Genomic DNA, 23,213 nt, shown 5'->3' with positions numbered 1-23,213 from the left:
GAAGTCTATGCTTCATGTCTTAAAGCTGCATTCTCTCTCCTGACCACAAGGGGACTATTCATATGGTTGTATAGAAGTCTATGCTTCATGTGTTAAAGCTGCATTCTCTCTCCTGACCACCAGGGGGCGACTCCTCTGGTTGTATAGAAGTCTATGCTTCATGTGTTAAAGCTGCATTCTCTCTCCTGACCACCAGGGGGCGACTTCTCTGGTTGTATAGAAGTCTATGCTTCATGTGTTAAAGCTGCATTCTCTCTCCTGACCACCAGGGGGCGACTCCTCTGGTTGTATAGAAGTCTATGCTTCATGTGTTAAAGCTGCATTATCTCTCCTGACCACCAGGGGGCGACTCCTCTGTTTGTATAGAAGTCTATGCTTCATGTGTTAAAGCTGCATTCTCTCTCCTGACCACCAGGGGGCGACTTCTCTGGTTGTATAGAAGTCTATGCTTCATGTGTTAAAGCTGCATTCTCTCTCCTGACCACCAGGGGGCGACTCCTCTGGTTGTATAGAAGTCTATGCTTCATGTGTTGAAGCTGCATTCTCTCTCCTGACCACCAGGGGGCGACTCCTCTGGTTGTATAGAAGTCTGTGCTTCATGTGTTAAAGCTGCATTCTCTCTCCTGACCACCAGGGGGCGACTCCTCTGGTTGTATAGAAGTCTATATAAGTGACTCTACTTCTCTCTTGATGTATTCCCTCAGTAAACATTGTAAACATGAGTTAATGTCTCAATCTCTAGTTTCAAGTCTTCTTCAATACAGCTAAATGCTATGCCATGTTAGCTAGCTGCTAACTGTAGCTGTCTGCTGTTGGGTGCCGGTAGGGCACAACCCAGGTATCTTTTAATCTAAATACTCTAAAACAAGGTGTGTGAGCGCCGTGAGATGTGACCCAAAACAGGAACGTTGGGGCTCCTGAAGAGGGAACCCACCAAAAGATGCTCAAACACTGCAGAGCGGAGGAGAACGGCAGTGACATGATAATAGTTAATAACACAACATTGATGAGTGTCGCTTTAAATTCAGTTGAGTGGTGGTGTTGCTTCACTGAATTTAAAAACCCGGCCAGGTTGAGCTGGTCATAGTCATAATGTAGTGACACTATTAGCAGTTATAGAAGTGATAGCAGAAGATGCACCAGTAGTAATAGTATCGCAGCATCAGTGTTAATTATTAGGACAACTAAATGCATTCTCTGTGGGTTTTCCCACAATTTATATTAACAGGGTTGCTTGGGTTGAACACATTCTGAATTACCACAAAAGCCACTGAGGAAAACCTCATTCCCATTATACACCCTGCGAGGCTTCAGCAGGCATCCTGCCATGTTCCCATTCGCCACTCCCGTATCTGGGCAGACAACCAACAGAGTGATGATTATCTGCTCATGCTAATATGTAGCCGACTGTATCTCATTACCTCTGACAGAGCAGAGTAAATTTATTATTATATATAGAAATCAGGCAGGAACACTTCCATAGAAACAACCATCCTGCGCTGAGCGGTGCATTGTGATGAAACAGCGAGATAAGTGGCTGTGAATACATCGTCGCTGCCACCATGAGTGCTTCCACTACCTGAGCTAATACTACTCACTAATGCTATTAATACAAACGTGCACAAAGAGAGATCAAATGGTGTACCTCCGCTGTGACCCAGAGAACATGTATTTATTCATTCAGAATAGAAAAACAGACTGACACGCAACATGTGGCTGCAGGAAGCCCTGACGGTGACTTTGATACTCTTAAAATGATTAAATGAATATTAAACCTGAGCTGGTGGGGATTTGGTAAAAGAGGCATGAAATCAGAGGCAACCACCTTTAAAAGCAATAACTTGAAATAACAAAAACAAAGGATTTCCACTACAATAAGTGTACTATATCATCATACAGTGTGAGTATTACAACTGATTCAGGTCCATGTCCTATGAGGTTTACAGTTCAATCTTTTACTACTTACTGTGTGTTTCTATTTTGTCGGACGTCAATCTCATCTCAGCATCTTGTGTCCTCTCTGTACGGTATGTTTCATGGAGGAAAGCGCCGTGAGCAGAGTAAGAAAAGGCATTGATCTTTTATCACGGTGCCAGGAAAGACCTCATCACCAAAAGGGGCTTCCGTCCCACATGACGCGCCTGCACACTGAGGTCATGGGGTCACTTCCTCTAAATGCCATCAGAGCTCATGCGTCAGCTGAGACCACAAGAGGCCACAACAATAAGATGATTATCTTAGAAACATCATAAATAAATAGGGCTGGGCAGATTAACGCGTGAACGCAAGAATAATCTGGCAATTCTTTAACTGCATTTTTTTTTTGCAGTGGGAGGAGCTTATCGCTTCAAATCTCTCCAGACGTAGTTCAGACCTGGCGTCTCACGGCTCTCCCAGTCCGGCTCGCGTGAGGTCAATCAAACAGGAAAAATAAATAAATAAGATGCACGTTATGAATGAAATACAACGACACTGCTTTTACTTTGAAGGCGATTTATTTTAGGTGCGCACGCGCCCTTCCGCAGCTTCATCGACTGACGTGACAGCACTTATTGTTCTGTAGCTTCTGTTCTCTACGAGCAGCGCTGCTGCAAAGAGCAGCTTCGTCAACAGCTTGGACAAAGCGCTCACACACCGGCAGGCTCCGCGTCCAGATTGAAAGTTAATCACGCATGCGCAAAGCTCGCGACCCTGCGGTCTGATCCATGCAGAGCACTTTAAAGCAGCATCACTTCTGGATCTTTACTCTTCTCTCAAAGAGGACTTTCCTCACATCACAAGATGTTCAGTGCACTTGTTCAAGACAACACAGACTGGACTTTTCTCACTGAGGAAGAAAAACTGTACTAAAAATATGAAAAGCACTTATTGCTTTTGTGTGAAGTGAATCAGTTGCTGGTCTTTAACGTCTTTAAGGTAAGAAACAGACTGAACGTGGACCAAAGAAGGAGTGGTTTGTCCCTCACAGGGACCCTTACTACTGAACATGGACCAAAGAAGGAGTGGTTTGTCCCTCACAGGGACCCTTACTACTGAACATGGACCAAAGAAGGAGTGGTTTGTCCCTCACAGGGACCCTTACTACTGAACATGGACCAAAGAAGGAGTGGTTTGTCCCTCACAGGGACCCTTACTACTGAACATGGACCAAAGAAGGAGTGGTTTGTCCCTCACAGGGACCCTTACTACTGAACATGGACCAAAGAAGAACAGATTTATAAACTATATATGTATGTATGTTAACTTGCTGTTGCTCCAGAGTGCTGTTATATTGTTCTGATAACATTACTTTAAAAACAATAACGCGCAATACACTAGTTTTTACTTCATTATTGAATTTGGCGCATAATGCGATTAATCGCGATTAATCACAGAAAAATCATGCGATCTGTTGATTTTTTTCACCTTTGCCCATAATAAGTGAAGGAACGGCTGCCAGGATTTAGAGAAAAAAGGAAAAGAAAAGAAAGACTCAGAACAAAGCACACCGAAATCGAAGAGCATTGAAAATCTTTTTAAAAATTGAACGACCAAAAAATCACCTGGAGTCCTGTGAAATAACAGCAGAGGGATGCAAACACAGAGTATGGGATCGAATATCCCTTTAACATCTCTCCACAGCACAACACGACGGCAGGAAGAATCTGCTGCCGCACAAAAAGGGGGCTGCACGGCTCGGATCTGCAGGGGCCTCGCAGGATTCTGGGTAAATCCCGTCATGGATGTTTCTAGGCAACAGTGTATCGGCGATGGGGCTGTATTTAAATCCAGAGAGCTTATAAGTGGCAAAAAACGGTCTGCTGCGACCTCACATTAGAGTAACGGGACAGATTGTTCCTGTGAAGAGTAACTGTGTGTGTGTGTGTGTGTGTGTGTGTGTGTGTGTGTATGTGTGTGTGTGTTCAGTGGGAGGGAGAGGGAGACAGCTCTGCCTCGGTTGGAGGCGAGAAACACGGAGGGATCAGAGATGGGGAAAGCGAGCGGAGGAATGAGTGTGTATGCATTATGTATTACTCATTAGCTCAGATGGTGTCACGAGAAGTGAGAGAGAAGAGTTGCGCTTGAGTGTGTGTGTGTGAGAGAGAGAGAGAGAGAGAGAGAGAGAGAGAGCGAGAGAGAGATGCATGTGTAAGATGGGCAGGGTTGGACTCACACCTGTGCACTGAGGTTTTTTTTCACCACGCAGTGAGATCTCCTCACATTCACACAGATATGCTGCAGCGCGGCGTCTCTGCTGCCTGGACTTCATGTACTGCTTCAGTTGGACCTCCACACACACACACACACACACACACACACACACACACACACACACACACACACACACACACACTATTCCAACTGCCTCCTCCTTTGTGGCGGTAATCATCTCCCAGGATGTGAAACAGGAGAAAGAGGAGGCGATGAAGATGAGAGGAGAGGAGTAGATGAAGAAGACAGGAGGAGAGGTACAGGAAGAGAAGGAAAGGAGGAGAGGAAGAGGCGAGGAGGCTATTAAGAGGGAGAGGAGGGGAAAAGGAAAGGAGGAGATGAAGAGAAGGAGAGGCAATGAAGAGGGAGAGCAGGAAAGGAGGCAATGAAGAGGGGGAGGATAGAGAAGAGGAAAGGAGGCGATGAAGAGGGAGAGGATAGAGAAGAGGAGAGGAGGAGATGAAGAGGGAGAGGATAGAGAAGAGGAGAGGAGGAGATGAAGAGGGAGAGGATAGAGAAGAGGAGAGGAGGAGATGAAGAGGGAGAGGATAGAGAAGAGGAGAGGAGGAGATGAAGAGGAGAGGGGGCGATGAAGAGGGAGAGGATAGAGAAGAGGAGAGGAGGAGATGAAGAGGAGAGGGGGCGATGGAGAGGGAGAGGATAGAGAAGAGGAGAGGAGGAGATGAAGAGGAGAGGGGGCGATGGAGAGGGAGAGGAGGAGATGAAGAGGAGAGGAGGAGATGAAGAGGAGAGGAGGAGATGAAGAGGAGAGGAGGCGATGAAGAGGAGAGGAGGAGATGAAGAGGAGAGGATGCGATGAAGAGGAGAGGAGGAGATGAAGAGGAGAGGAGGAGATGAAGAGGAGAGGAGGAGATGAAGAGGAGAGGAGGCGATGAAGAGGGAGAGGAGGCGATGAAGAGGGAGAGGAGGAGAGGAGGAGATGAAGAGGAGAGGAGGCGATGAAGAGGGAGAGGAGGCGATGAAGAGGGAGAGGAGGAGAGGAGGAGATGAAGAGGAGAGGAGGCGATGAAGAGGAGAGGATCAGATGAAGAGGAGAGGATGCGATGAAGAGGAGAGGAGGAGATGAAGAGGAGAGGAGGCGATGAAGAGGGAGAGGAGGCGATGAAGAGGGAGAGGAGGAGATGAAGAGGAGAGGAGGCGATGAAGAGGGAGAGGAGGCGATGAAGAGGAGAGGAGGAGATGAAGAGGAGAGGAGGCGTTAAAGAGGGAGAGGAGGAGATGAAGAGGAGAGGAGGAGATGAAGAGGAGAGGAGGAGATGAAGAGGGAGAGGAGGCGATGAAGAGGAGAGGAGGCGTTAAAGAGGGAGAGGAGGCGATGAAGAGGAGAGGAGGCGATGAAGAGGGAGAGGAGGCGATGAAGAGGAGAGGAGGCGTTAAAGAGGGAGAGGAGGCGATGAAGAGGAGAGGCGTCAAAGAACAGGAAGAGAGGAAGAGACAGGAGGAAGCAGGTGTGGCGTGTCGGCTGTAAAGAATCGGTGAGCGTCTCTCAGGTGTGTGATGTTCATATTGAAGCCGCGGTGTCGCTTATAGACTCTTTGTGTTATTAATAGTTCGGTCTGCTCCGGCTGGGGGTCAGCACCACCTGCTTCATCACCATTAAAGAAAGTAATGACTCTCTTCTTTCCAAACAGCTGAGTTCAACATTTACTTTTGATCCGTCGCTTTAGTCAAAAATGACGGCAGAGCAGCTTTAGAGATGAAGATCGTGAAATTAGAAGCAGCTGAAATGGTTTCCGGATGATAATAACACAATTTAAATGTCCATCAGTGATGCCAATTCAAATGGGGCCGCTTATTAAATGATTATTTTACATTAAAGTACTCCGTCATGTGAAGAGGCTGAGTATAGATGAGTTAGCCTCTGCCAAGGCTTCTTATTTTATTATTTTATGGGAAAAACGAAACACCTCTTGAGTTATACTACATGTTATAAATGTCATAGATATGCTGTAATGTGCAAACTCCACCTGTCGTGTCATAATATTGCATAAGTGTCGTCTTTTCCTGGTTTCAAAGGCTGTATTACAGTGTTTAGTTGCTCTATTATTTGTCTTTACCCACTCATTATATCCACATTGCTGATGATTATCTGTCAAACACATGCACATTGTTTGTTAAAGTCCCAGCAGTGAGCCCTGCAATATCATCCCTATAATGCTATTGAGGTAACAGCGTGATATTAGATTTTTTTCCCATAATGCTCGGCCACAAGTTGAGGCTGCTGAAACCTCACACATCCTGTCACGCAGCGTCACAGAGCTGCTGCAGCTCTTCTTCTCAGACACTGATGCTCAGATGGACGAGAGGCTTCTGTGATGTCACACTGAATGGCCACGGGGAGGAAACGCCCCCTCGACCCGCCGCCGCCGCCGCCGCCGCCGCCGCCGCCGCCGCCGCCGCTCCGGAAGCCGTCTGTAATGACATCACCGGATGAACGCTGAGGATCACTGGATCTATTTACTTCCTCTTCTGGAGATGGAGACATGCAGAGACAGCAGCCAAGCCCTCACACACACACACACACACACACACACACACACACACACACACACACAGTGGACAGTGATACATACACATCTTCTGTTTTAGAACAGGACATTAAACATGAAATGAGCTGATTGTTGGTCTCCTGCCAGCTGCTGTTGTGTTGTTATCAGTGTGATGAGGTTGTGTTTCACATCAGGGTGATGAGGTCGTGTTTCACATCAGGGTGATGAGGTCGTGTTTCACGTCAGTGTGATGAGGTCGTGTTTCATGTCAGTGTGATGAGGTCGTGTTTCATGCCAGTGTGATGAGGTCGTGTTTCATGCCAGTGTGATGAGGTCGTGTTTCATGCCAGTGTGATGAGGTCGTGTTTCATGCCAGTGTGATGAGGTCGTGTTTCACATCAGTGTGATGAGGTCGTGTTTCATGTCAGTGTGATGAGGTCGTGTTTCATGCCAGTGTGATGAGGTCGTGTTTCACATCAGTGTGATGAGGTTGTGTTTCACATCAGGGTGATGAGGTCGTGTTTCACATCAGGGTGATGAGGTCGTGTTTCATGCCAGGGTGATGAGGTCGTGTTTCACATCAGGGTGATGAGGTCGTGTTTCATGCCAGTGTGATGAGGTTGTGTTTCACATCAGGGTGATGAGGTTTCTCTCTGTGATGTTGATGGACTTCATCTGCTTCTCTGCTCCAAACTTTCTGTTGTTGTTTCCGTAGAGAAACACAAGGAAAGAGGAACAAAGAGGAACACTCCCACAATTCAACTTTGTATTTTCATGGTTCCTCTGTTGGTCTGGAAAGGCATTAAATGTAAAATGTATTCTATTATGCTTTGGAATTCAGCTGTCAGTCAGTCTCATGATGGATAATGAGGCTGGAAAAACATACACATTTTAAATGAAATGAAAAAAGAAAACCTTTTAACTCGCCGTGTGTTGATTTAGATGAGAGGCGGTACGAAAGGGAGAGAAGACGGCCTCGCTGGAGATTGGAAGCATTGTTGTGACACTGGCACACACACACACACACACACACACACACACACACACACACACACACACACAGATGCTGGCCTGAATATAGATAGTTGGATGGATTCCGCTCTGTTGCGTCTCGCTTGCAAAGCCCAAGGCTGTGTGTGTGTGTGTGTGTGTGTGTGTGTGTGTGTGTGTGTGTGTGTGTGTGTGTGTGTGTGTGCAGCACTGACTGCTATCATCTCCCCAGAGAGACAGACAGATGACAGGCAGGTAAATGAAGCGACAGACGGACACTGACATCATCTGGCCAATCGGCGGTTTCCGTGAGGAAACATATGTGGCTCGATCGCCGAGACAGAGATGCAGCAACAGATTTTTATTTGGTCAGGAGAGAGAAAGCAGCTTTAACACATGACACATGATTAACACATGAGGCATAGACTTCTATACAACCAGAGGAGTCGCCCCCTGGTGGTCAGGAGAGAGAATGCAGCTTTAAATCACTTTTCAGACTCTCAATTTACGTGTTTTGAATCGCAGACTCCACCTTTACTTGGTTTTGTAGATTTTTAAATAGAGAGTGCTTAGAATGACTCATCTCTACAACAGATTGTGTTGCACAAAGGTACTTAGGCAGGGAAAAGGCCGACGAGGGCTTCATTTAAAGATTCAGATCACAACACCATGGTGGGCGCCTCCATCCTCCAGCTACATTACTTGATGTTGTTTCATTCAAGTGTGCAGGCCTGTCCGCGGCCCACAGGCTTCACGTTGTAATGTATCTGTGGTTAATAAAGACGTGTGCGTGTATACTGATAATAAAAGTGAGAGCAGATATAAAAATGGCTCCGACGGTGGAATTTTACACAAAGTCAGGGCACAATATCCAGTGTGAATCCCAACAACTTGATTCAAAGCTTACACTGTAAAACTGCATCAACAAAATAAAGCGGTGTGCCATCACACTGGAAAGTGTCGTAACAAAGTGTTAACTTGGGCCCAGATACGATATCATCACAATACTTTACGTCATTGTACAATATTATCGCGGTTTTTGAGAAAAAAGAGCAACATCCCGCTGACTTTACTCACGACTGCACCAACACGGCACCATCTAGTGGGCTGAAAAGCAATTGTTTTAGCAATTCATATTTGCAATATTAATATATATATATTTGCATATAATGTTTTTTATATATATAATAAAAGATTGCTCCTTGGCGTCAGTGAATCAATACAAAATCTCCATGCAAAAAAAACGTGATTCTATGCTCAGTGAACGAGTCTCTCTCTCTCTCTCTCTCTCTCTCTCTCTCTCTCTCTCTCTCCCTCTCTCTCTCTCTCTCTGTCCATGTGTTGTGGCTGCCATACACTATAAATAGCCGTCGTCGTCTCTGAAGCTCTCCATCGCTGTCACACGGGAACACACGCAGCGCTTCACACAGCGTCTCATGGAAGGCAGGAGACGCCGTTCGCGCGGCCGTAGAAACACAAAACACGCCGTGTTCCCTTGAGAAGACTTCTTTCATGAGTTATGCTCAAACATCGAGACATTCCCAACTTTTTGCTCCGAAGGTTTTGATTTGATGAATCCGGACGCAATGACTCATGATGAGAGTGACTAGTTTACAATGTTTATCGTGCACAGAGGGAGGGAACCTGACACTGAATAAGCAGACTGTAATTTTCACAAAGACAAACAGTGAATCTTCTCCCGTCTTCCTGAACAGAACATCGGTGTTAATTGCTGAGAGTGTCAGTGTTTGCTTTGGAAATGAGCTGCACTGTAGACACATGAATACATTCAGAGAGGACAGAACGACGGATACATAGAGCCAGAGAGGGAAACTAATGGGAGGATTTATGGTAGTGAATTGCTTTTGTCCTTTCAGCCGCTGTCCGGCCCGTTTGCAACGTCTCACTCCGGACCTTGGAGTTACAATTGAATTATTCAGTAACTCCCAGCGAGTCTCCCCGCTGCTGCTGCTGCAGCGAGAGAAGAGCGAAAGGGAAGTCAGGGAGTGCCTTTAGATGCACAAAGTCAGATAATGGGGCCTGTTCTGGGGGGAAATCCCATCCTGATGGAGCTGTGGATAATCGTTAGCACATCCTGCGAGGGAATAAGTCAGTTATCGTTGCTGAATGCTGACGCAGCACAAAGCCATTCGTCTCGCTGCGTAGGTTTGAATCCAGTGGGGTGGTCGTGAGAACGACCTTCAACCGGTTAACAAGGGTTCAAGACCCGGGTCAGCGAGCACCCGCCCATGAGAGGGAGCTGCTGAATCCCCATCAGCCTGACCTCTGACCCTCGTGTGGAGGGAGACGAGCAAGGAGAGTCCTTACAGGAAGCCAGTTGTATTTATATTATGTATGGATACAATGATAAGAACAAAAAATATAAGTAAAAATATGATGCCAGTATGTTGTTGTGTATTCATATATGCGCTTGAGGTCAAGTCAGGTAGTCGTGCGTTTGTCAAAGTACCTAATTAAGATTGATTGAGAATGGGCCTTGGTAATCAATGCAGTGGCTCTCCTCCTCCCAGCTGGTCGAGCTTTGAAGTAGAAGATTATTAGGTTAGGAGCCGGGCTTCCACTTTCTCCTCCTCCTGTTCTTATCTCGCTCCTCACTCGTGGTTTTGTCTCTCCACGTCTTGCCGTTTGCAATCATTCTTTGTTGCATTCAGTTTTCCGTTGGTCTGTTAACTCCTTTCTCGCTAACTAATATGATATAAAGTATGGTCCACTGGAAATGGACTTGTACTCTCTACAAGATCTGCACACTTTCCATCTGTGCATGCGCCCGTGGGTGAGTTAGTGTGAGTTTACGATGCATTAATTGTTGTTGAGTTGGAGTGACGTATCTGTCACGAAGCCCATTAGCGTCGATACGAGGGATTAGCCAATTGTGGTTTGTATTAATTATATCAAAGAATACAGAACTCTACTCAGTTCACCTTTCCAGTCACACTTTTGAGTATGTGTGTTTCATTCAGTCAATCATCACGTACAGTAGGTAATGCCACAGTGTAATATGCAAAATACCTGTGGCTGTTTAGTTCCGGTGTTCCTCAGGGCTCAGCATTGGGTCCACTCTTCAATTGGCTATTTGGTGTTTCTTGGGTTTGAGCATCAGGTCTGTTCAGAGTCAGTGCTGAGAGGCAGAGTTAGTTTTGACCTCTTGTTCTTTGCAGTGTCTTCATTAGTTGTCACTGACCCAGACCCAACAGATTGAAACTATTCTCAGAATCAGAATCAGCTTTAATGGCCATGTACATTTTCACAAACATGGAATTTGACGCCGGATTCTGCGCTTCGTACTTCTTTTCAATGCCAGAGCTGGATAGAAAAAGATAAATATAAAAAAAGACCACAAAAAAAGGCCTGAAGGACCAGAAAACAGGAGTTATGGAAGTATGGCGATGAGAGCCGGAGGCTTGTTTTGCCGTGAGCTGATACAACATTAAGCCATAACTGCATCTGTATAATGTGAACAGTTAGATAAAGACAATAGTCAAGTTGTGTAACCCATTAGTGGTCGACAATCAGCAACCTCTGAGTTTCATTCCCCGTGGGTGCTGTGAGTCAGATGAATATGGCCGCCAGAGTCCCAAATTAAGTTACGCAAAAGCTTGTTTCTTTATATACAGTTAATCAAAAGCATTTGATTATGGAGGCTCATCCAACTAAACCACAGTGACTCACAAGAGAAGCAGTTGTTAATATTTTACTTGGTCGGCATTGGAATCATTGGCATTCTTCACTTTGGTGGTGATGAATATTTTAAAAGTACTATTTAAGTATACAGCTGTGTGACTGTTGTGATAACTGGAAATGTCTAAAAAGCTATCGAGACATTATCCTATTAAACACATGAGCTTTGTAACAACATCCATGTATCAGTAAATACATTCCCCTCATTTTAGGTGGAGAGAAAAGACATTTCTAAGTTGTTTCTAAGTGTTAATCAGCTCAGCAACTGAGCATCGCAGATGTTCAAGGAGACATATCCAAATAGGTCTTGACAAAGCATGTGACATGACTCTTAAGGCCTCAGGAATGGTGAATATCATGTGGAAGAAGAGGAGAGGGGCCCAGATACCCCTTCAGAGACCAGAGGATGGAAAGAAAGGCAAATGAACACATGACTTCACTGCAAAGCTGAATTAGAGCACGTCTAATGACTTACAGCAGTCAGCTGGCAAAACTACAAAGTGTAAGCAGGGCTCTTAAAATGGGTCAACACGTACATCCTACCTGAACAATAGAATACATTGTTTGTATTCCCAAAACAACGGTTAGCCATGTGAATTGAGACAAAACTGCTCGGTCAGGTGAAGCTACAGATCACGGTTGAGCTGAGGTCAATTTCCTGAGCTGTAGAAGTCCAAACAACACCTTATTACACCTTTTAACCTTAACAAAGGCAGCACAGACCAGATTATGTTCTTACCTTTCACAATAAAAGCTGCGTAACAGAATAACGGAAGGAACTCAAATCCACTCAGAGCATTTTTCTCAAAGGAAACTCAATAAGATGTATTACTGTACATCAGATACTGACAGACGCTGCTCTGTAGGATGTCAGGAGGATCCTGGTACTCGGTCCTCTGCTTGCGCTATTCAAACCTCTTATAGAAAGTGTTGCACATGGGCGTCGCCTTCGTTAGGTGTGAAATATTCGCATGTGAGTATTCCCCATGTTCGTGTTATTTATTAATCCCGCCCCCTGGTGTGTGAAAGCCTTTTCGTCAGATGGAAATAACATTCAGGCAGCGGGGGGGTACAAGCACACGAATGCTTGCATGCAGATTCAGACATGAGAGGTTTCTGCAGACACGTTGCTCACACGCAACGCAGGAAGTCAGACATCGATGGTGGACGCACGCTCCAGGACGGTAAGTCAAGGAGGTTCGATGCAAATAATGGACAAAAGGGACAAAAAAGGAAAGGAGGTGGTGTGTTGCGATCCGTTGTGCGGTATTCTCTGAGCCCGCGGAGAATACCGCACAACGAATGTGGCTTCAAACCGCACTCAAGCTGCTGTGGATCTATCTGGCCAAGCGCTTCAGAGACCAGCCTTTCTGCACACACCACTGCTGAGCGAAGATAAAGCCAACGAGTCCCCGCTTCCCTTCCCCCCCCCCTCTCGTGGAGGTGCGTCACGAGGAGCAGAGGGTAGCCCTCCGATGTACCTGCCAGACCTGTCAGCCGGCAGTGAGTCACCCTCAGCTTTCTGCCCCTTCTGGCTGCCTCCCGGTATCTGATTTAAATTAGTGACATTTTCTATCCCGAGCGGTTAATAAATGTTTTTTTAACACCAGCACAGATAGTTGCTGATCTGGGTTATTGATAGGAATATTGCTTTGTAAGTAGTCTGATGTGTTCAGCTCTGGCTGCAGCCGCCTCTCCTCTAATCGTTCTTTAAAGGCCATTGGCTGTTTTCCTCAGCATCCTGTGAGGCCGGCGATACGGCGCCGCTCTCAACAGTGCCATCTGCCGTTGAGCTGTCACTGGCACTGCTCATGCCAGATGGGTGTTTGGTAACCGCAGATAAACCAGGGGGTCAGGGACAGGTCTGCTCCAAATTCCTCTTAAACCACAAGCTGACTGATTTTGTGCTCTCCAGGAATCAGACGCACACAACCGTGCGTGTTACACAGTGCCACGCAAAGCTGGAATATCTTGTTGGTCAGTGCATGTGTTTGCAAACGCTGTCCAGCAAGAGGATTCCCACGCCAACTCCAACACACACGACCAGTAGTACTTCATTTGGGGGGGTTATGGTCCGATCAAGTGGCCCCTCTTCTTTAAGCCCGGTTGTCTCAGTGAATCAGAGGCTCATCCTTCAAGACCAAAAGCAATCGTACAGACCTTGACGATAAACAAAGGTCACGCATGTATTAACGCCGTCTGATGACGGCGCGGTAGCCAGAGACAGATGGCCGCCATGTTCGTCTCATTGGAGCATATTTGATCGTGTGATCGTTCACGTCATATTGTTTAACCCGAGAACACTATCGGTAAAAATCACTATCACTGTAATGCAGCTGATAAAAAAATCACTTATCAATTACAAGGCATGTTAAAGTACTCTTCGTTTTTCATCCTTTAGAACAGGTATCAAGGGGAGACCCTGAAAAAAGTTGCAAAATACGGTGAAAAATTAGGGAATCGTCAATAAACCATGATTAAAAATATAAAGGAGCTATGAACTTGTTATTTGGTTCCTGGCACATGTAAGTCTTGTTCTGTGAAGGAAAAGTCTTCCCTCAATGTTCCATCTGGAAAAAAATAGGGGGCGAACGTCCATGTCAGACTTTTAATTGGCCCCGCGGCTACTCCGGCTAGCTGTCAGCGCTACGTCACCGTGCCGCCCACACTGTCACGAACTGCTTTCTCGGAAATAAATACGATCAAATTCTGAGATTTCCTCGAGAAGCAGACAGAAGGGTCTGCTCTCTACGCTCTGTGTTTGGAGGATGTATCAGGATGTCAAGCTGATTGAGCAGAGAAAACAGGTTGGAGCGCTAAAGACAGACGCTAAAGCTACGGCTCACTGGGTTCAAAGTGAACCAGCTGATCACCTGGAGATCCAGACACAACGACATGAAGGAGCAACCAAAGCTGTTGGTCCCCGGTTTATTGTTCCAGTCATGAAGAAGCTGGAGAAGCAGCTTAACCGTTAGCAACTAGCGTAGCATCGACGTGGTAGTACTAGTTAATGATGTGCTAACGACCTCTGCTAATCACATAACGGTGAACCAGGTCCAGCTCCGAATCCACATTAAAGAACATCTGAAGCCTTTTCATATGAGTCTGTGGCTGGCGTGACAATATGATTGGTGTCGGCAGTCAAAACAAAATCCATAACTAACGCTAATACAATCGATTCAGCTCACGTCATGGGACGTGCACTGTGTCTGGTTTCAGCTGGTATCTAACTGCTGGGTACACAAGTGAAGGCAGAATGAGGTGATTACATGATGAAAGACTGCTGCAAAAAGATCTTTAACGGGAAGAAGATTTGACCCGAGCGACGCTCGTTCTCATATTCTCCTGCTGAAGAGTTTACCTCGGCTGACCCGGATATCACAGCAGACGGCCATCTGAAAAATAGCGAGATGGTGATTAAAATGCATTTTACAATGCAGAGGGGATTGTGTGTGTGTGTGTGTGTGTGTGTGTGTGTGTGTGCACTCCCTATCCGAGCAGACCCTGGAGGCTGGGCGCAGTAGCAGCTACAGCAGTACGTTGACTACGTTTCTGTTGCTGCCTGCCATGTCACTGAGGGTTTATGTAAGAGCACACGCTGGCTCCGTCTCTCTCACACACACACACACACACACACACACACACACACACACACACACACACACACACACACACAGTGTAAACACCCCGGCCATGGATTATGCATGTATTCCCTCTCAAGCATCCTGCTCACTGAAGTAGCATGCGAGGGACGCTTTGATGAAACAATGTAAACAGCCGTATGCAGAGACAAAGAGTCCTGCTGGTGTTCCCTCCAGACGGGCCTGACTGCATGTGACAATGTGCATGAAGCATAAGGCGGTATGTACACGGCCCCCCGGGGCCACAGGGGGGATGACGGAAACCTTAAGAATCAACGCTAACGGGAAAAAACGCAGACCTCAAGCGCTTCCAAGGTCAAAGTACAGCCCCAGGCTGACCTCTAGACGCTGGGCTTGTATGCTGGGAAGAGGCGGTGCCGAGCGTCCTGTCGGACCCGTCAGAGAGGAGAGGTGACCTTGTGGGCTTCATGAGCGGGAAAATAAATAAGCTCCAGAACATGAATCCTTATCAGCTGTTCAGCTCAGATCTGATTTTATTCTATGAGCCACTTGAGTGTTTTTTGTTGGTCACTGAGCGGTTAGCGAGGAGAGTCCTCTTCCTGCAGGTCAGGATAACGCTTACCACGGGGCGGAAACAACCCACAATGCTCAGGGAGCTCTGAGGCCCCCAAAAGAGCCGGGCATTATGGGACAGTGAGTGCATGAGGGCTTTGTCCGGTGTGATAAACGACACAGAGAAGGTTCTGGGTCTTGATCTAGAGAGAAGTAATGCATCACATCTTTAATGTTATTATGCAGCCATTAAAGGAACATTCAGGCGGATCTATTGTCACGCATGGGATTTAATATAAATATGTATGTTTTCTTTAAAAAATAAGAATCCACCTTGTGCTAAATACAAGCCAGCATTTGACTGGAGCTGTGGTCTAAATAACGAAATGAGTGAATCAACGGATGATTAATGTGAATGAGAGTACATAAACGTGTTCATATTGAATCAGGGAGTCTCCGTGAGGGAAGATAAACTAACCTATCAGGAAGCTGCAGAGCAGAAAGATCTCAAAGCATCTTACTGTCGGCTTCCTCAGATCAGTTACACTTATAAAGGCTTCATATTTCCCATTTTGAAACTTTTTTTTTTTTTACCAGTAATCCAGTTACATGCAATCTGCAGCTTCCCAGACTGCAACAGAATAACAGAATGTGCATGGAGTCAACAAATCTTCATGGCATTTAAATCCTGACCCTTTGCGAGCTCATCACTGGAAGCTTCCGAGCAACAAGATGTCTGTCCAGCTTAACTATTATCCCGAGAGCCGGCGGCGCACGGGTAGGGGAGGGGGAGGAGGATCTGCAGATCTGGACCGAAACGCCGCCGTTACCTAACGCCGAAGCCGTCAGTCGCTCTGGTGCTGATGGAGCGCTGCTTTGAGCCGCTCCTTTAAGTGTGACTTTCTATTCCTCTCCTCTCTCTCTGTCTCCTCCCTCTCCTCAACCCGTTTTCGCTTGTTCTTCCTCCCCTGCTCGTCTTCTTTCTCCCCTCGCGTCTCCTCCCCCTCTCTCTGGCTTTTTGGATCGGCACCAGAGCCAGCCTGCAGTCCGATTACGAAGGCTTTAATGTTCCATTTAGCAGCAGCATGTTTAGGGTCCTGTGTGTGTGTGTGTGTGTGTGTGTTGGATAGAACAAGCTTCGCCACACACTGGTCGACCCACGCAAACACTGACATTAGCCTTTATGAGGGAGCTGGCTGTGCCCGGCCTCCGCCCGTCCTCTGGTGACGGCATCAAACCGCCGTCACGGCAAAACGGAGCCGGATCGGAAAGGAAATGCTAACGGCCTCACATCTGTAGCCGTGAAGGCGGGCGTTCGAGACCGACGAGATGAACCCGAGAAAGATGGAGGGTTTTCATCGTCTCATCAGCCTGTCCCACTTTCTTTCTTTCTTCCTTTGCTGCGCTTTTTTCTTTTTCTTTTTTTACATAACATAAGTGTTTCATAACTTGCCAGATTGTGGAGGAGCCGCAGTGGCTTCCTCTCCCCCTCCCTCTCCGAGCGGGAGGCCAGACAGGGACGGAGCTCAATCGCTGCCGTACTCCCTCCAACACTTTCCCTGTCACACTCATCTTAGGCTCCTCCATGTTTTTTTCTTGTCTTCCTTTCTCTCTCCATCTCCTTGTCACCCTCTCCCTCCATTCTCTCCTGTCTGGTAACTCCTCACTGCAGTCTGATCGCTTTGCTATACTGCAGCAGGTTTCACCTTTACATCCTCTCCCACTGTTTCTTCCTCTCCTTCCTCGCTCTTTTCATCCCCCATTTACTGCGCTCCCTCCTCATCCTCCCATCAGGATGCTGGCCTCTGCCCAGACAGTGTGTGTGTGCTGGTTCACTGTCAGGAGGCCGAGGCTGCGTCCTCACCCTCTCACCCTCTCACTCTCTCTCCTCTCGCTGCATGAACCTGCAGGAGGAGGAGTTGAACCTTTTGGAAACCGGTTTGAAAATCCTCCCGCACCCATTTTAAGTCCCAGCATGCCCCATTCAGACACTCTCTTGGCATAAAATACATAGTTTTTCCATTTTTGAACCAAACAACACAGTTTTTTGACTTCCTAACAGACCAAGACTTTGTTTTATTGTGGTTTTTGTTGCAGATTCTGAATCTTTAGGTCCTAATCTTTCCATAAAGGTGTCTTATTGACGCTCCAGAAGGCATTTACGGGGAATCTGGCTCATATCATGCTGGATGTTCATAGTTACCATCAAAATATCTTTTAAAAGTGATTTTTTTTTGCAGATATACATTTTTTTCCCCAAGACTTTGCTGAACAAATACACACAATAAACACAAGTATTCAGCTTTGAACCTTTTTTTAAACAATAACTCCAGGAGGATCATGCGGGCTAACCTCTCCTGCTGCTCATAACTGCATCATATTCTGAGTGGACGTGGCGGCTGCATGTTCAAGGACTCGTGGTTGTGGTGACGTTCTCAAATCACCTCTCCTGCTCGTGTCACACTGCCATGACGGCTGACTCCTCATTCACGACCCCCTGCCGCTCGGGCCAATGTGTTAGGCTAACGGCTAACGGCTAACACACTGCTGAGTACGTCGCTGCTACACGGAAACACAACGTAGTGACTTTGATTTTCTTCTGGCAAAATTGTACGAACTTTTAACGACGCCTTACAGCCTATTAGCCAGCTGTCGGTTGTGTTAATGTGTTCCCACAATGCAGCAGTGGTCGTTGCAGATCTTACTTTTACAAGCAGGATCTGATGACATTTGCTGGCAGATTAAATAGTAAAATGATAAAAGCTCCTCATGTCCTCTGAGCTGATTCTCCTTGACTTAATATATTCACGCTCGGAGCGTTCGCTGTATACAAGCAAACAAAAGCCGAAGACGTAACACAAAGTTCAAGGTTGTCCTGGTTCTCTTTTTGCCCTTTGCTTATGTAAGTTCTTGAATTTATAGTTCACTTACACCAGCAGCGAAACAGCACACGGTAAACTGTAACGCATCTCCTCAAACGATAACACAGAGCAGATACGTCTCCCAGTTTGATCCATTTGCTGTTGTAGGGCAGCACACGGGTTCTCAGAGAGCAGCCTCGCTGAGCGCAGATTACCCATCAGCCCTGAGAGTTTTTACCAGAGAGGTCAAGTGGAAGGTCACGTCCAATGAATCACCCGGCTTCTGGTGGGCAACCGCAGGGCTCCTGGTCCGCGGAGCAGGGGCCCGGTGCTCGTCTGCATTAGCCTCTGACCTCGTGCATGTAGCGCAGTGATGACATCGGTGTGCACTCAGTGGGGCTTTAAGTTCTCCCATCAGAGCTGATCTATAGCATTTACTGAATGATACACGGTGGAGTTGTGGGTCCCAGACTTTGGCGTTACGCACTTAAGTGCAATCCATTTCCAGGAACCTTGTCCATGTGCAAAGGGCAAAGTTTCACCGTTACCTTATTCAGACAGTTGTTACGTGGTGAACTTGGCTTGATTAGCTCTCCTGTTGAACACGGCTGTTGGTCCAGACAACCACATCAAAGGAAACCTTTATTTTTAGAGCTTAGAATGTTTGGTTAAGGCTCGTGAACTTGACTTGTGTAATAAAATGTACCAAAGAGCCGTAGCCTCGGTAGTGGCTCTGTAGCACCGTGCTACATTGAGCCAAAAGCTAACGTCAGCATGCTAACATGCTCAACACAATAACACGCTCAACATAATAACACACTCAACACAATAACACGCTAACATGCTCAACACAACACGCTAAACACAATAACACGCTAACACACTCAACACGCTAACTCGCTCAACACGCTAACACGCTCAACACGCTAACACACTAACATGCTAACACAACAGGCTAACACAATAACACGCTCAACACAATAACACGCTCAACACAATAACACGCTCAACACAATAACACCCTAACACACTCAACACGCTAACACACTAACACGCTAACACACTAACACGCTCAACACAACATGCTAACACAATAACCCGCTCAACACAATAACACGCTAACACACTCAACACGCTAACTCGCTCAACACGCTAAACACACTAACACGCTAACACACTAACACGCTCAACACAATAAGACGCTCACCACAATAACATACTCAACACAATAACACGCTAGCACGCTCAACACGCTAACACGCTCAACACAATAACACACTAACACAATAACACGCTCAACACACTAACACACTAACATGCTAACACAATATGCTAACACAGTAACACGCTCAACACAATAACACACTAACACAATAACACGCTCAACACACTAACACACTCAACACGCTAACACACTAACACGCTAACACACTAACTCGCTCAACACAATAACATGCTAACACAATAACACGCTCAACACAATAACACGCTAACACACTCAACACGCTAACTCGCTCAACACGCTCAACACACTAACACGCTAACACACTAACACGCTCAACACAATAACACACTAACACAATAACACGCTCAACACACTAACACGCTAACACAATAACACGCTAACACGCTCAACATGCTAAACCTGTGATGTTGAGTGTGTCTTAGCTCGTTAGCACCAAACACATGGGTCTGTCACTGGTTTTACTGGATCAAAGGGATTCAATTGGAAACATCAATCCAGTGAGTTAAATTGAATCAGTCGCAGCCAGAGCGAGAACGAACGCCGCGAAGCTTTCAAACTTTCAAATCAGGAAGTTAATTCAGCCTGGAGATCCCATGCGTGTCAGAAAAAGCTTCAATACACTTTGTGAGAGTTATGAAACTATCGCTCAGTGGTGAGGCAAGTGGAGGACTCATATTCAGGGTACAAGTGACTGGACTTCCTGTGGAGGGGACCAAGGGAACAGACAACTTCCCTTCAGGGACCCAACCAGGTAAATGTTGTTGCCTGTTTTAGATCCACAGTGGCGTATCCACCTCTGAGGAAACGCTGCCGGCTGCAGATTCAGAGCACGACGAGGCGAATCAGCAGGACTTCTTGACGCCACCTTGCAGTGGGAATAGTTAGGAAAACATAAGATAACATATTCCTGTATTAGTTCATACACATGGACACGTAGACCAGCAACGTTTGCAGAACTTAAAAGCCCTGGATGAGAATAGGGAATCAAAGTTAAATTAATTACTGCAGGTAATGAATGCTCATCGATTTAAAACGCTAATTTATTCTCTGTCGTTATTTTCCCAAATAGCATCATTTGTTTCCATTAATCGGCCATTCAATTGCAAACTACCTCCTGACCTGGCCTGATGGGAGAGTGGCCACGGCTATATATCGAGTCATATGCTTGTTTTGGAGGCAAATGTGGTGTATTTCTGCTTTTTAATGTTCCTTTGATGCCCCCCCCCCCTCCCAGTTCTTCCCGTACGGCGACGCTTCCAAGTTCGCCCAGCACGCCTTCAGGACCTTCGACAAGAACAGCGACGGCACCATCGACTTCAGGGAGTTCATCTGCGCGCTGTCCATCACGTCGCGGGGCAGCTTCGAGCAGAAGCTCAACTGGGCCTTCAACATGTACGACCTGGACGGAGACGGCAAGATCACGCGGGTGGAGATGCTGGAGATCATCGAGGTACCACAGCCGAGAAGCGATAGAGATAGATAGATAGACAGACAGACAGATAACTGGTACATTTAACCTCTTGGAAACCGTGTGAGAATATCCTCCTGCACCATTTTAATCCCAGCATGCCCCATTCAGACAATCTTTTGGCGTAAAATACGTAATTTTTCCATTTTTGAACCGAAAGACACATTTTTTTTGACTGAAACTCCTTCCTAACAGGCCAATTCTTTGTTTTATGGTGATTTTTGTTGCAGATTCAGATTCTTTAGGTCCTAATCTTTCTAAAAAGGCGTCTTATTGACGCTCCAGGAGGCATTTTTGGGGAATCTGCCTCACATCATGCTGGATGTCCATAGTTATGATCAATTTTTTACAGATGTAAAAGATGTGCGTTGAGAAAAAGTAACTTTATTCTTCCCAAAAAAAGACAGCGGGAGCCTAAAAAACTGGATTTTCAAAAACAGGATTTCCAACAGCAAAAGTACAAAACCACACAGTCAACACACAGTACAACGCAACAAGGGGACAGGAGACGATCAGGGTTTGAATACAAAGGGAAGGTAACGAGACACAGGTGGAAACAATGAGGGCAGCACAGGTGACGACAATCAGGACACACACACGCACAATCAGAAACAAGGCCCACAGGGGCAGGAAGTGCGGAGACACAGGGGACAAACTACAAAATAAAACAGGAACCCAGAAAAAGCCAAACCGTGACAATGTGATGTAACCCCCCCCCTCCTTCCTGGTCTCTGCAGGCGATCTACAAGATGGTCGGCACGGTGATCATGATGAAGATGAACGAGGACGGCCTGACGCCCGAGCAGCGGGTGGACAAGATCTTCTCCAAGATGGACAAGAACAACGACGACCAGATCTCGCTGGACGAGTTCAAGGAGGCGGCCAAAGGCGACCCGTCCATCGTACTACTGCTGCAGTGCGACCTCCAGAAATAGGCCGGCCGGGCGAGCGCAGCGCTCCGCCGGCCGCCCCGGACTGCACAGAAAGAATTTCATGTTCCATTCAGTTTGCAGCTATTTCCACTGAAAATAATAATAATAATAATTATATATATATATATATATATATATATATATATATATATATATATATATATATATATATATATATATATATATATGCTTGGACTACCTTTCAATGGATCTGCTTCTTGTGTTTGAAACACTTGTGTGCATGAGAATGTTATTTGCTATGAAAAAAAAAAAAGATCTCCACACAACATACAGTGCAGTGTGCAGGTGCACGCCTCAAACACACACACACACACACACACACACACACACACACCTCGCACAGAAAATACATATATAAATATATATTTAAATTATTTAAAAAGATCAACTGCCAAAATGTGAAGTGTGCAAAGTATTTTCCACGCGGTCTCATTCTACCGGAGCTTGCGCATCAGTGATGTGCTACGTTGAATTCACCGCTACTCTATTTATTGTTCCGAGTTTCCTGACGCTAGCTGTGTGTGTTTCATCATACCGAGTAATATCAACTGAACCAAATTCCTACGACGATGTATCTGCCTCCAATAAGACCCTGCGTCCGTCGTCTCCGGGCGCTCGCTCTCGGGAGAGACGGACGAGCGTCTGTTGTCCAGCGTTTCCTTCCAGAACATGCTTGTGCTGTCAGTAAAACGATGTAAACGTAGTTCATTTGCATGCCGTTAGGTTTCTGCCTTAAAAACAAATCTCCTCGTTTTGCATCCTGTGACCGACGACAGAGAAAAGCCTTGCGGGAGCAGCCGCGCCTTTGCACTCGGGGACAATCCGTGAGACTTTGACCTGAGCAGGGAGGGGCAGGAACAGCTCACCGTCACACCGCGGGGGGTCCGCCCTGTGGTCCGTGGAGGCGCCTTCTCTTGACTGCTTTAACTGTGGGAGCATGTTTCCTTGTAGATTAGCTGTAGTGTGTGTCGCTAAGAACTAAAACCCTGCCCCCCCCCCCGTGCACTTTACCACGACCTTGTTACTAACTAGCAGATGTTGAATGTAGAATCCGCCATTTTAAACCTGCATCAGAGATTTGAAAGAGAAAGAGAAAGAGCTAAGCCGATAGATTTGTGGAGCAAAGTGAGACGAGGATTCC

The 23,213-nt window shown here is 46.4% G+C and overlaps 1 protein-coding gene across 1 annotated transcript in view; it reads left to right on the top strand.

Moving 5' to 3' along the window:
• vsnl1a (visinin-like 1a) overlaps positions 1 to 22,173 on the top strand; it is a 30,502-nt gene extending 8,329 nt beyond the window's left edge. Inside the window, exons 3-4 of the mRNA XM_068577215.1 lie at positions 20,886 to 21,101; positions 21,857 to 22,173. Of these exons, the coding sequence (XP_068433316.1) occupies positions 20,886 to 21,101; positions 21,857 to 22,054 (414 nt within the window). The 3' untranslated portion in view covers positions 22,055 to 22,173. The remainder of the gene's footprint in view (positions 1 to 20,885; positions 21,102 to 21,856) is intronic.
• Positions 22,174 to 23,213: the final 1,040 nt, after the last annotated feature.

Source organism: Clinocottus analis, unplaced genomic scaffold, assembly GCF_023055335.1.
Source record: "Clinocottus analis isolate CAN_PGR_092001 unplaced genomic scaffold, fCliAna1.0.p SCAF_15, whole genome shotgun sequence".
Lineage (NCBI taxonomy): Eukaryota > Metazoa > Chordata > Actinopteri > Perciformes > Cottidae > Clinocottus > Clinocottus analis.
This window is presented reverse-complemented; position numbering and strand designations above follow the sequence as displayed.